Source organism: Rhinolophus ferrumequinum, chromosome 3, assembly GCF_004115265.2.
Source record: "Rhinolophus ferrumequinum isolate MPI-CBG mRhiFer1 chromosome 3, mRhiFer1_v1.p, whole genome shotgun sequence".
Taxonomy (NCBI): domain Eukaryota; kingdom Metazoa; phylum Chordata; class Mammalia; order Chiroptera; family Rhinolophidae; genus Rhinolophus; species Rhinolophus ferrumequinum.
In genome coordinates, this window is record NC_046286.1 from 2,790,670 (window position 1) to 2,805,668 (window position 14,999).

Here is a 14,999-nt window from a genome sequence, read left to right on the forward strand (position 1 = left end):
CTGATTTTTTATTGTTAAAAATGCCACAATAAACATCTTGGTACATGTTCTCTTGTGTACATATGTAAGACTTTTCTTTAGTGTTTATAACCAGAAGTAAAATTCATGGGTATGCTTACACTTAGTTTAGATACTGACAAATTGCTTTTCAGAGAATGAGAGTTCCCACTTTACCACATATTCCAAAAAATAATTGATCTTGTCAGGCTTTAAAATTTTGGCCAATATATTTTGAGAAAAGTGGTATCTCAATTTTACATTGTATTTTTGATCACTAAAGAGATTTAGCAACTTATGTTTATTAAATATTCAGTTTCCCTATTTTGTGAACCATTTATTCTTATCCCATTTAATTTGTTTTCTTTTCCTTACTGATTGTGGGATTTTATATATATTCTTAATGCTGATAACATTGATAGTTATACATACGGCAAATATTTTCTCAGTTACTGCCTCTTGTCTTTTAATCTTATGTGTAGTGTTTGGCCAATAAGAAGTTTTGAGTTTTTGTTAGTCAACATTTATGTTTGGTGTTTTCTGGGTATTTTGAAGGAAAGTCTCCCCTCCCTATCTGAGAACACAAATCTATTCTCCTGTATTTTCTTCTAATATCGATATAGTTCATGTTTAGGTATTAATTGGACCAGAATTTTTTTAAAAAAGGAAATGTGTGAAGTAGCACATCTATTTTTTGTTGTTATTCCATAAAGATACTCATTTGACCCAAGATCATTTATTGACTTCTCCATCTGTTATGAGATAACTTTGTCATATAACAAGGATCTGTCTCTGGGCAATTGATTTTGCTCCACTGATTTTTTTTCCACCTTCAATGTGTACAATGTGATAATTTGATACATATATCAAATCACGTGATTTTTTTCCATCTTCACTGTGTACAATGTGATAATTTGATACATGTATATATTGTGAAATGATTACCACAATAAGGTTAGTTAACACCTCCAGCCCCTCGTAATTACCATTTTTTATTACCATAACGTTTAAGAATTACTCTCAACAATTTTGAAGTATATAATACAGTAATGGTAATTTTAGTCACCATGCTGTGCATTAGATATCTAGAACTTATTTATCTTATAGGTGGAAGTTTGTACCCTTCGACCGAATCTTCCCATTTTCCCCTCCCCAAGTTTTTGGCCACCACCATTCCACTCTCTATTTCTGAGTTTGGCTTTTTTAGATTCCATATGTAAGTGCGAACATACAGTATTTGTCTTGCTCTGTTTGACTTATCTCAGCATAATGTCCTCAACATCCATCCATGTTACTGCAAAAGGCAGGATTTCCTTCTTTTTCATGGCTGAATAATATTCTGTTATATATATACCAAATTCTTTATCCACTGTTCTGTTGAAGGTCACTTAGGTTGTTTCCATGTCTTGACTACTGTAAATAATGCCAAAAATGTGGAAGGGCAGATAACCTTCAATATAGTGATTTTATTTCTTTTGGATATATACCCTGAAGTGGAACTGCTGGGTCATAAGGTAGTTTTATTTTTAATGTTTTGAGGAACTTCCATATTGTTTTCCATAGTGGCTGTACTAATTTTCATTCCTGCCAACAGTGCACAAGGCTTCCCTTTTCTCTATAGCCTTGCCATCTCTTGTTATCTCTTGTCCTTTTGATAATAGCCTTCTGACAAGTGTGAAGTGATATCTCACGGTGGTTTTGATTTGTATTTCCCTGATGATTAGTGATGTTGAGCACATTTTCATGTACCTGGTGGCCTTTTGGATGTCTTCTTTGGAAAAATGTCTATTCAGTTCTGCTGCCCATTTTAAAATCAGATTGTTTTGTTATTTTGGCTGAGTTGTATGATATATATATGTAATACATTAACCCCTTTGCAAATATGTTTTTCTCCCATTCTATAGGTTCCCTTTTCATTTTACTTGTTGTTTCTTTTGCAGTGCAGAACTTTTTAGTTTGATGTATTCCCACTTGTTTCTTTTGTTCAATGTCAAGGAGCTTTCCTCCCATGTTTTCTTCTAGGTGTTCTATAGGTTTAATTCTTACCTTTAAGTCTTTAATCCATTTTGAGTTAATTTTTGTAAGTGGTGTAAGATAGGGGTCTAATTTCATTCCTTTGTATGTGATTATCTAGTTTGCTCAACATCATTTTTGGAAGAGACTACTATCCTTTCCTTGTTGAGTATTCTTGGCTACCTTGTCAAATATTAAATGACTATTTGCATGGGTTTATTTCTGGGCTTTTGATTCTGTTCCATTAGTCTATGTTTGTTTTATGCCAGTACCATACTGTTTTGAGTACTATAGATTTGCAATATAGTTTGAAATCAGGAAGTGTGATGTCTCTAGCTAGCTTTGCTCTTCTTTCTCAAGATTGCTTTGGCTATTTGGGGTCTTTTTTGGTTTCATACACATTTTAGGATTGTTTTTTCTATTTCTATGAAAGTGCCATTGGAATTCTGATAAAGATTGCATTAAATCTGTAGATTGCTTTGGATAGTATGAGCTATTTCTTCTCTTCTTCTTTATTGCCTTTAACTCAGTGTTTAGTTCATTTATTTTTGTTCATTAATGATTTCTATTAAAATAATTTATGATGACAAATATCTATCTAAATAATACTTTGACTTTATCCTAAGTGTTCTGATACATAATGGTTTTGTTCTCATTTATTTCTATGTGTTCTATAATTTCTCTCAAAATTTCCTTGGTAATTTGTGGATTATTTTGAAGTATATTGTTAGCATCCAAATATGTATATGTTAATTTTTTTGTTATTGATTTCTAATTTTCTTTCCTTATGCTCAGAAAGTGTGCTTTATACTATGTCAGAAATTTATTTTGAAATTAGTTGAGATTCTCTAGTTGAGTGAATTGGTGGTCATATGAGTAAATTTTCTAACTGTGCTTGTTGGATGGAAGGTACTATGTACATCTATTTGATAAAGCTTTTAAAATTGTGTCAGATAAAGCTTCTCTAGCCTTGTCTATTTTATTTTCTGAGAGAGGTATTATAAAAATCTCATTTAATTATAAATGCATTGATTTCTTCTTTGCTATTTTGTCATTTTGCTTTATATATTTCAAAGGCTATGCTAATAAGCACCTATGATCTCATGACTGTTACATAATCTGTTAAAATTTTTTTCTATTTATATGGAATATCAGTCTTTGTCTTTTTTTTTTTTAAAGATTCTTATTGGAGAAAGGGAACAGGACTTTATTGGGGAACAGTGTGTACTTCCAGGCCTTTTTTCCAAGTCAAGTTGTTGTCCTTTCAATCTTAGTTGTGGAGGGCGCAGCTCAGCTCCAGGTCCAGTTGCCGTTGCTAGTTGCAGGGGGCACAAGCCCACCATCCCTTGTGGGAGTTGAACCGGCAACCTTGTGGTTGAGAGGACGCACTCCAACCAACTGAGCCATCCGGGAGCTCAGCAGCAGCTCAGCTCAAGGTGCCATGTTCAATCTTAGTTGCAGGGGGCGGAGCCCACCATCCCTTGTGGGAGTTGAGGAATTGAACTGGCAACCTTGTGGTTGAGAGCCCACTGGCCCATGTGGGAATTGAACCGGCAGCCTTCGGAGTTAGGAGCATGGAGCTCTAACCGCCTGAGCCACCGGGCCGACCCCTATTCTTTGTCCTTTTTATTTTGTCTTCTGTTTTATCTAATATTTGCAGTATGTCAGCTTTTTAAAATTTTATTTATCTGGCATAATTTAAAATTCCTTCATTTTCATTTTTTTACATGTCTTTTCATTTTAGGTATATATTTTGTTAATAGAATTCAACTAATTTTTCTTATCTTATAGGAAAATAGGAAATTAAGAAAAAAATTCTCTTTTTTAATTACATCTGAGAGTTTCTGGTTTTTAATGTTACTTTAACCCAGTATTGTATTTATTGTATTGTGTTCAGGGGCGTATTTAAACTTTTCTCTGCTACCTCACTTTAAAACATTTTTTTTTTCTTTTCTTGCTTTCTATTGGATTAACATATCTTTATTCCTTTTGTTATCCCTATGCATTCAGATGGTATGTGGTACATTTCTATTATATTAACAGTAATCTTTCATTTTTTAGCCTACATATTCAAATTTATATATTTTTAAACAAAATGTAAAATTAAGTACTTCTGTCCTCCGGTTAAATTGTCTTCATCCATAATCAACAACCTTGTTTCTAAGTTGTTTTTTTCTAATGCTTTCGGTCTATTGATTTTAAGACACACTGATAAATTTCTCCTTCCCCTCTTCCTCTTGCTTCTTCTCCTTTTCCCTCTCTTCTTCTTCTTTTTTCATTTTCTTTTTTTTTAAATTTCCACTCCATTATTCATTGAAATTTTCCTTTTTCTGCTTCAATTCAATTCTGATATACTTTACCTGGAGAGAGCGTCAGATCCCACAGGGTAAGTGCTCCATCCTACAAGACTGCGCCCTTCACTTCAATGCCAATTGCAAGTCCAGGTTATCACCTGTGCTTCTGACCAACCTGCTAGGGATCAAAGGCTCCAAAGAATCCCTCTTTGGGCTTGATTAATTTTCTATGGTGGCTCACAGAGCGCAAAGAAACATTTTACTTACTAGATTACAGGCTTTTTATAAAAGGATGTAACTCATAAAGTTAGTTGGAAGAGATGCATAAGGCAAAGTATGGAGAAAGGGCACAGAGTACCCTCAAATCTCCAGGTGTTCACTGACCTAGAAGCTCTCCTCCCCTCTCTTCTTCTTAATACTCATGTTTTAGACTTGACAGATAGTTTGCCAATTTATTTTGAGTTTTTATTTTCACTGAAGAATGTCCCTTCAATAATTCTTTCAGTGAGAATCAGTTGTTAGTAAGCTTCTAGGTTCATGAATATATGGAAAAAGACTTCATTTTTCCTCACTCCTAAATGATAATTTGGCTGGTTGATTCATATGGATGTATAGTAATTTTCCATGAGTTCTTGGATGATATTGTTCTATCGCCTTCTGGCACGTTATTATTACTAATAAGTCTAATGTTAACATGATCCTTCTGGATGACCTGCTTCTCTGGTGGTCTTTATGATTTTCTTTTTATTTCTGTTTGTCAGTTCACTATTAGTCTTGGCTGGCATGTTCGCGCGCGTGCGGTGCACGTGTGTGCACGGGAGTGTGTATTTTAGTTATCTAATTCCAGCCCTCAGTGGACTCTTTTGATATGAGGACTTAAGTTTCTTTTTTTCTTGAATATTGTTAATTATTAATCTCTTAAAATATTACTTGGTATGTATTATCTGAATTCTCCCTTATAGAATTCCTGTTACACTCGACCTCCTCATTCTAGCCAACCATGGCTCGCACGTCTCTTTCATATTTTCAAGCTCTTTATCTCTGTATTTGATTCCGAGAGATTTCCTCAGTTCTGTCTTCTAATTCGCTCATTTTAGCTGTGATTAATATAGCATTTAACTATTGTTTATATAACTATATATTTACATAATTATAAATATTACTATATTATTATCTATTGTTTCAGTTTCAGTAACTATTTTTCATTTTTAAGAATTCAGCTTTGTTCCTTTTAATATCTGCATGTTCTTTTCCCAAACTACCTTTAATATATATGTTTACTTGTTTTATCTTTTTTTTTTTAATTGGATAGCCTTTATTTTATTTCCCATGAGGGAAGCCACAGCCTATCAGAACTCCAGTTCTTCCTGCCTTTGTGATGTTATATTAACTCTACCATATGTTATGTGCCATGTCAGCTCCCTGCCATTCTAACTTTTCACTTTCTCCTTAACCCCCTCCAATTAGGCTTTTGTCCCCCTCTCTTATCAAAGTTAAATAAACCCCCATTTTTGGAAATTAAATGACCAGTTTAAAATGTTATTTCTTAGCTGTTTTTGATATAGTTGTTCATTCATCTTTTCCATTTTGGAATACTCTCGAGTTCTATGATGCTCCTTCTCCTGGGTTTCCTTCTTTCTCTCTGCTCACTCCTCCTCTATATACCTTGCTAGAATTTTTCCTTCTTCCAAGCTTCTAAAACTGATGTTATTGAGCTCAATCCTTAGCCCCCTGTCTTTACATACATACACCTTTGGTGATCTATTTTAGGCCAGTGGTTTTAAATGCTATCTATATGTTGGTTACTATCAAAGTTACTTTCCATCAGATCTCTCCCTAAAGCTTTGGACTCAAATATTCAATTGCTTTTTGATGTACAATATGTGCTTGGATGAAGACCAGGATGTTAAGTAGGACTTTCCCTATTGTCTCAAAATTGACAAGTAGAATTAAAAAAACTGGAGAAAAAGAGGTAGGTTATACCCTCCCATTTCCCTCCTCACCCAACTGAGCTGAGACAAGCCCTCGGAGAGGACTGCACCACTCCAGAACACAATGGCAAGGGATTCCTGGAGTTGTGCAATGCAGAGGTGCTGCTCTCAGGCCTTAACAAATGATGGCTAAGCTAGTTCTTCTAGCCCAAATATCACCCTTCTTCCAAGCCTACATAAGCCAACAACTGTAGGGGAAGGAGAGTTAAGTCAGTCTTCAGAGCTATAAGTAGTTGACAAAGGATCGGTGTTGTGAGAGAAGAAGGGATACTGATTTTCTTTCTGAAAGCAAATGAAAAGGACTTCAAGAGATTTGCTTACAAAGATTGGGAGTGTCTGGAACAAAGAACCTGTGGCAACTCATCCACTGGTTGAATGTCTGCTTAGTGGATTTGCTGATTTGTTTTGTGCGTATTTGAGCATAAGGAAAGAAAATTGGAGGGAGGGAGCCATACACAGTGAGGAGCATGCAATAGAGCTGTAGGCATCCTCTTCCTTTTCCTTGTGGCAAGGATGCTGAGCTTTCCGAGGATCAGGTGGGCATTGTAGAGGACACACAGGCTTGAGCTTTTACTGGTATGGAACTCCAGTTGGTGGCCTCCTTGGTGAGGGCACCTCGGCAGTGACAGGCCGTGAGGTATACTGTGGGGAGGGAGACGAGGGCTCTGGGATAGGCCAGACCAGAGTCCATACTCCCACAGCACAGTCTGTGCAGTGGAGCCCTCAGAATTGGGCAAGATCTTGCAGATTCCTTTGAAGGAATCAAACGTGTTCTACAAGACATTTGGGTGCCTGCTCTTGAGCACATGGAAGGGCAGCTGCCCTCATGTTCTAATGAAAAGGACCTATATCTGACACAGATGAGAAAATGCATTCTCAGTTAAGTAAAATCCATCTTCTCAGCCTCAGTTCAGTGGAAATGATAACCACAGGAGGGTGGGCAGGGAGAGAAGCAGACTGTACTTTCCCCCTGTTCTGAGTCTGTGGTCTGAAGATTGGCTGCTGGGAAATGGGATGTTTTAAGAGGAGTGGACTGTTTTTAATAATTTAAAGCAACTAAAAAATTATGGGTTCTACCCAAGCTTTTAAAGAATAGGAAAGAATATGTGTCAGAGAACATGCTTATAGCCGTCTAAGTGCAGAGTATTTTGTAAACTAGTTACGATGTCCAAGTCATCTCAAACCTAACACATGCTAAACTGAACTCAAGATTGCCTCATCTAAACCTGCTCTTTCCCCTGTCTTACCTATATCAATAAATAACCCCAGTCTTCCAGCTGCTTAGTACTCCCTTTGGGAAGCTATGCACTGACACCAGCGCCTAGTCCACGCTTCAAAGCAATTTTGGAACTCTTTTTCTGGAATGGCCATCAGAGCTGTCATCATATTACCCTTGATGTCCTGCATGTCATTAAAATGTCTTCCTTTCAACATTTCCTTTGTCTTCAGGTAAAGAAAGAAGTCATTGGGGGCCAGATCAGGTGAGTAGGGAGGGTGTTCCAATACAATTATTTGTTTATTGGCTAAAAGCTTCCTCACAGACAGTGCCGTGTGAGCTGGTACATTGTCGTGATGCAAGAGCCATGAATTGTTGGTGAAAAGTTCAGGTCGTTTTTGTCTAACTTTTTCATGCAGCTTGTTCAGCACTTCCAAATAGTAAACTTGTTTAACTGTTTGTCCAAATTTGGTACAAATTCATGATGAATAATCCCTCTGATATCAAAAAAGGTTAGCAACATCGTTGCAACAAGTTCACGAACTTAATTGTCTGACCTCGTATATTTGGTAAATGCATTAATATGTTTGAAGATTTTAAGTTTATTTTAGTGCTCTTCAGATTGCTGCAGCTGTGTTTCTCTGGGCTGGAATTCTCCAATTTGTTGGGGCTTGTGAAGTGTCACTCATGTGGTGCTGGATTTCCTCATACATTTCATAATTTTTTGATAAACTCTTATTCCTTGGGTGTTATCTTTGTGGATGTTTTATCCTGTAATACCCTGGGTTGTGGATCCCTTCTTGTGGGAGTTTCATGGTTGCTATTGCCCTAGCCACTGAGACACACCACCAGCAAACCAGCTGTCACCCGTTTTGGCTTGGGGTTCCCACACTGCATGGATAGCACACTCCCAGCAGGGCTTTGTGCCCTGGTGGGTTCAGGTCAGGACTTGGGCGAGTGGCTTTGTTTACATGGCTGGGAAGATGAAGATATTTTGGTTCCTCTCCTTGGACAGGTAGTATATTTTCTGCTCGTAGCTTCACTCAGCAGACCCAATTCCACTTCTCACTATGTTGGGTCCTGAGGCTTTGGCTGCCATCTTATAGCACGTGTTGAAACTCCAGCTCTGTTTCTGAGGTTCAGCAGCGACCTCTGTCCCCCCATCCCCTCACCTTTCTTGCCAAGGGCTTGACTTTAGCTTCTCCTCACAATGTATTCCTGTTCAGTTTATGCCCCTTAGAAATCATTCCCCCCTTTTTATGCTTAAGCTTCGCTGTGTATTTTTAATTAAAAAAAATTAGCAGCCAAGACCAAGCCAGCCAAAAAATGGTGGTATGTGTCCTGCTTTCTTTGGCATACCTTTTACCCCTCTTCCCAATCCCCGGGGTCTTGGATTTTTCACAGCTCCTTTCCTGCCCATCCTTTCTGATGTCCCCATTGAAAATAACATTATTTATTTAATTTAGATTCTGGATTATAATTCCTATCTACAAGACCAATAATCCCTTCTGCTGACCTCGGGTCCTTGATCCCTTTTCCCAATTACAGGACATGTGTCTGAGGTGGACATCTGAGGCTCCCAATCTCACCCGTGGGTCTGCGCCACTGACTCTACAGACTCAGTATTTTCACCTGTGCAGTGAGAATATTTAGCTAATCAGCTTCCTTACTCAGGATTCAGAAAGAATGTGGAGATGGCAACTTCAGAGGGACATAGCTCATTTTATGTTAACAGTTCCGATTCTCCCTTTTCAAATACCAATCCCTGTATCCTACAATTGTTGAAGTTATTAAAAACTTGTTATTATAAAATATATTTAGAATGTGTTTAGACAGAAGTGTGGAATGTCTGTAAGTATTTTTGCAGTCTGTCAGAGTCATCCAGATGTCTATCATGTTTTAAAAATTGGGAAATTTTGCCTAAAATCTGGATGAAGTGAAATGCTTTGGCGATTCTGGCTCTGCATTGTTGCGTGGAGAAGCTGACGGGAGCTGAGCAGCAGCTGCCCACCTTAGGCTGTACGTGGCCTCCCATCTCCACAGTTCCGAGGGGATGCACCTCACCTCACTCACTTATATCTCCTGCCTGCACTCTACCGTCACCTGAATTTTTAACCTGGACAGGAACTTTAGGTTTTAATATTAATGTGATTTAATTTCAATCTGAGGAACTCCAGGGGATGTTGGGATTGCATAAACATCATTTGTAACATAGCTATGAGAACCAAATGTGAATTACGGAACATTAGCGCACAGTGTGAAAAGAGGCTTCATGAATTCTATGTTAAACATCACCACTGTCAGTGCTTGATCTGGTTTAAATATTGAGTCACCGTTGGTGTCTATTACCTGGGAAATTGAGTTAAGAACTGAAGTAATGGTAAATCCTACAGCTATGAATCAAAAAGATTACCTTGTAGTCCTAACCTGGAGGCGGTTGGGTAATGTGGAAGCAAACGGATATGAGAAACATGAGTCTCCCTCTTCTGTGCACTTAGAAATAAGAACATCAAAGCTCAGAAAAAGTCTCACATAAGACAGGCTGAGAAATAAGAACTTACTTGAGGTTCTCTGTGAAATCGCTAAAAAAATAAGCAAAAAGAAATCCATGTCATTTTTCGTAAATAGAAAAAAACGTAGTATTATCTACTATATTCCACTGGTGTGTTTGATGGGGGTACTTGGGTGGGCATAAGAAGAAAGCATCCCAAAGTATGCGATGCAAACTCAGATGTAAGACTGATCAGTCATGATGTGATGACGAAGTCAAAGCAGGGTTTCCTTAAAAGTCCCATTTATTCATGGGACCTGCACGACTTCAGGTACAGTTCCAGGTAAAGGCTATTAGGTCTTTCTGCTTCCTTGGAATAGCACTGTAGTCTCTGAGGGAATACTCAAAGGCCTCTCCATTTAAAGATCATTTTGGACTTCCTGTTTCCTCTCTCTCAAAAATTCTGCCTACATCTATGATATTATAATATTCTTCAGTTTTTTGTTGTTGTTGTTGACAAATACTAGCTTGGTCCTTTTAATCAGTATTCTCTTAAATTATCCATAATGTAGGGAAAGCTGAGTAATAAGGAAGCAAGAGAGCAATAAGAAACTCAAATCACCTTAACAGAACTAAGTCACTCAGATTTGAAGAAGACCAAAGAGAACCCAAGTAGAGAAGTAGATGTCATATTCACTTATGGGTGCCAGGGGCAGACCTAAAAAAACAGATCAGATATCATTGGATACTTGTTTGAAAGAAACAGGTTCCTTCTAGGCAGGATTATTTGTGTAGGGGAGAAGATTGGTAGTGACATAGCTGTTTGTCCAAATTATGGTTCTATGACTGTGTATTTTGGGGCAAGTATGTGACCTCAGTTTCTTAGTCCTTACAAAGAGGTCATTGGAGTTACTCTAAAAATTAAATGAGATAATGTAATTAAATATAGTTCTTAACCTCACAGGACATGCAAAGTAAATATATATTTGGAGTTAAGTAAATGTAAGTTTACTTCACAGGAAGAGAAGCTGGATGAGCAGCAGGCAAAGGAAACTGAGAGCAGCGTTGCTGCACAAGAGTTAGAAATGAGCAGGGCAGGGCCAGGTCTCCAGGTCACGTAGAGAACAGCAATGGCAACAGCAGAAAATGGGAGAAAAACAGAGTGAACTTACCACTGGGCATTGGAGGTGGACCAGCTGAAAGACAGACAAAGTATCTTCATAATCTTTTTTTCTCCCACAATTTTTTCCCCCTTTTATTTCTATAGTTCCTTTTCAGTAGGTCATTATAACAATAGGGAAAATGCTCCCTTTGGTCTTTATTTACTTTTAATGTAAATCAGCAGGATTTGAAATTTCCAAAATTATCATTAATAACTTCATGGGATTTTGATAATGGGAAGGTAAGTGCTAAGGAAGTATGTATCTCATACTAGAAATCCCAGGGCTGGTGGGGAAAGAACAGGTTACAGGGCCCCACAGTAGAGGAGACAGGGAAAGACTTACTGATGGCATGCGGAGTTGATCCATCTGGAAAACAGAACAGGGAAAATTGTTATGTCCTTTTCCTTTCTTCCCTGTTCAATCTGTGTTTCAATTTGTGAAGTCCCTTATAACAGGTCATTTTTAACTGCTGGGAAACTTTTGTCTCTGTTCGTGAGTTTTGAATGTAAATCATGGAGTTGGGTTTTTTTCATAAAACTAAGATGCTGAGAGAATTATTGGTAATCTGAAACCAAGATGTCACATGTTCAGCCCTTAAAATCCCTATATAGTCAGGGAGATTTTCCTTGGAATTCAAACGGGAAGAACAGACTAGGTAGGGCAGGAGGTCCAAATGGAAAACTGTGTTAGAAACGTCTTATCTCCTCCTTTCTCTGCTATTATGTTTTTCCTTTTCTATGGTCTTTTATTGATGATCTTTATGACTAAGTATATTTCTCCCTCCCCTCTCAAATTAATAGTGTGAGAGCTTTCAAATACACCATTAATAACCCAGAGGGATCTTGATAATGAGATAGCAAGAGGCCAATATGGACCTCAGCCCTTCATGTCCCAGGACGGCCAGACAGACTCTTGGTCCTCATTGGAGCCAATCGAGCTCCGCGGCAGAGAATCAAGTGAACACACAGACTTACTGATTGCGTGAGGAGTTGATTCCACTGAAAAACAAGTGAAGAGATTTATTATTCCCCCATTTTTTTCTATCTGTAAAATTTCCTCGTGATATAACTACTTGAAAGGTTTTTCCTATCAGAGGCTTTTGGAACTTTCCAAAAAAGTTATAATCAGTTGGTGGAATGCTGGTTAATGGAGGAGCCAAAGGCTAAGAAAATAGGACTTTCACGTGTCGGTACTGGCACTCAAGTTCCAATAGACATCAGTGGACTTTGCTAAGTGCACAACTGAGAAACAAATAAACAATTTTCTAATTGCTTGTATAAATTACCTAGCTGGAAAACAGAAATATTATCTGTACCTTTGTCTTCCATTCATTTGTTTTCCTTCTGTATGGAAAGTCACTAATTGACAATCTTTACAACCATAGAGAAAACATTTTCCTCTGCTCTTTAATTTTTATGTGAGCCAGTGAATGTTCTAGAAACTTCTTAGTAACATAGTGGAATTCTGAGTAGTGGAAAAATAAAGGGTCAAGGAAATAGGAACTTTAAGCTATTGCAATCCCAATATGGATGGGTAAATTTTTGTTTAAGAAGATCTGTCAGATTTTGCTGGAGATAAATGAGTTCCACCATGAAGAGAAATAGTCAAACTTACAAGAGGATCCTGTAGCTGAAAAACAAAGAAAGAAATCAGTATGGAAAGGCTGATGAAAGGGGAACTAGTTTTCTTGCTACTATTCTGAGAGGGAATCAGCAACGGCCTTGGAGGGGGCATCAAACCCTTGGAGGTGTTGTGGCGCCCTCTGCTGGCGACACGGTATCCGCGGTGCTTGGGGGTGCTGCCTCCTGCTTCCTCTGAGAGGCTGCAAGCAGGCGAGATGATTTAGCGCTTCCCTTTTTGCAGTGACTGGTAAACTTTAAAAGTCATACAGGAGATTAGTAATTTAAACTCTTGCCTTCACCTTTCTTCTCTGTATTTCTGCTATCCGATGCAAGGTTTCATTCATTAATACAAATACCCCCCTCCCTTGTTGACAAGCCACAATAAACTTCAGATAGTTTCCTCTGAAATATATATATGTATATATATATATGATATTATATATAACTCAGGATACACGCAAGCTGCCAAAAAAATGTATACACATTTTAAGAAAGGAAAAAACTGTATTAAAATTGTAATACTCAATATATACCGATAACAAAAGATGAAGACAAGTCATGTGTATACATTTTTTGGCACCCCCGACATATGTATGGTTTGTATTTCCCCCAGCGCATTCCTTGGTGGGGGGCAGCTAGATAGTGGAATAAGAACAAGATGGAGAAACAGGAAATTCTATACCTATAAGATAAAAACAAAGAATTCCAGACCCTGTTGAAAGCTGAAGGGAATTATCCTGTAAGAACAGGCATGGAACTTACTGGTCATTTCTGAAGTTTCAGCTGATAGAAAAATGGAAGGAAAAAAGAAAGAAGAAATCAGCGTGTGTAGAACCAAGAGAACCCAGTTCTCCCCTGATGGGTTGAAAAGGGTAACTGCAGAGAGCTCTAAACCTGCCTGTTAGCTCTGCAGTGTCTGGGCTCAAGCACCCAGCCTATGCTTTGCACCTTGAGGCTTGTTTCGCCTGGTCTGGGGCAGGAGAATGACCGTGAGACCCATTCCGTTTCTTTTGTGTACTTTTGTCATTCTTACTTTCACTGATTTCGCTTTCCTACCTAACCTTTTTTCCCCCCCAAATTATTTAGGTCTTCTTTAATTTCTTCTTCTTCTTTTTTTATTAGCTTCAGGTGCACAAAACAATGTAACAGTTAGACATTTATCATTTATATCCCTCCCACAGTGACAACCTTTTAATCGATTTGAAAGTTTGCGGCTCCCTCTCTTTACTAGTCCCATTTGGAGCATTCACTTTTGTTAATTAAAAGCAATCAGTGCGTTTCGCACTTTCTCCAAATCACCTATAATTTAGGGGGAACCTAGGAAAGAATAAATGTAGCAGTATATTTTAATTTATATATTATCATATTTTAAAGTATTCACACATAAGGGAGAAGGAGTTAAGCAGGGAAGAAAAGTAGGCAAAGGGAATCCACGTACCTGTGTAGATTTTCTAGCACACGGTGGCTCTTAGGGAACTTTGGGCCAGAGGAGACCTGTGCTTTAGCCATAGTGAAACCCTCTGAGGTGAGCTGGCTTATGTTTTCCCCCCTCTATGAATTATGTAGGTCTTGGTGATTATCAAGAGTAGGGAAAGAGGCAGCCTTGATTTAGGGGAATAGTCGATAAATGATGGCTCCTTTACAACAAGAAGGGTATTTAGAACCAGCATTTAGCAGCATCAGCTTTAGTGGTCATAGTATGACTGTGTTGGAGACTGTGTGCTCTCTCCACATTTTCAGCTGATTTTTCCAAGATATCTTGTAGGACTGTAAACTACTCAGCACCAGAGATTAACCACCTCTTTCTCTCTCTTACTCGTGATTTTATGCCCAGTGCTTAGCACAGTTTCTGATACATGGTAGGAGCTCAGCTAATTGAAGAAATGTCTGAGTGCATCTGACTTTCCTTCTGATAATTTCTTTCTGTTTGGCTTAAACTTTGGAGTGCTATTATTTAATGTCCGGACTCAGAATTTCCTATGACCTGGGCTTGGTTTAGACAGTAGATTTTGACACTGTCTTTGCCCTAGCTAGTCACAGTATGAACTTGCCCTTCATTCTCTACCTCTCGTAGTTTTGTAGTTGCCTGATGCTTCTGCCGTTTCCTGTAACTGTAACCCACCTACTGTCATAGCCTGTTCCCTGAAGCTGTGTGTGTGTGTGGAGGAGTGTTTGTGGTGGGTGGGGGGCAGGATAGGACATGAGGAAAAAG

General features: G+C 38.1%; 1 protein-coding gene across 1 annotated transcript in view; it reads right to left on the minus strand.

The window, feature by feature from the left end:
* Positions 1 to 14,999, minus strand: part of TSBP1 (testis expressed basic protein 1) — a 70,305-nt gene that overhangs the window by 28,987 nt on the left and 26,319 nt on the right. Inside the window, exons 16-20 of the mRNA XM_033103166.1 lie at positions 12,140 to 12,163; positions 11,508 to 11,531; positions 11,175 to 11,198; positions 10,700 to 10,720; positions 10,073 to 10,093 (exon numbers count right to left, since the gene is read on the minus strand). Coding sequence (XP_032959057.1) covers positions 10,073 to 10,093; positions 10,700 to 10,720; positions 11,175 to 11,198; positions 11,508 to 11,531; positions 12,140 to 12,163 — 114 coding nt within the window. The remainder of the gene's footprint in view (positions 1 to 10,072; positions 10,094 to 10,699; positions 10,721 to 11,174; positions 11,199 to 11,507; positions 11,532 to 12,139; positions 12,164 to 14,999) is intronic.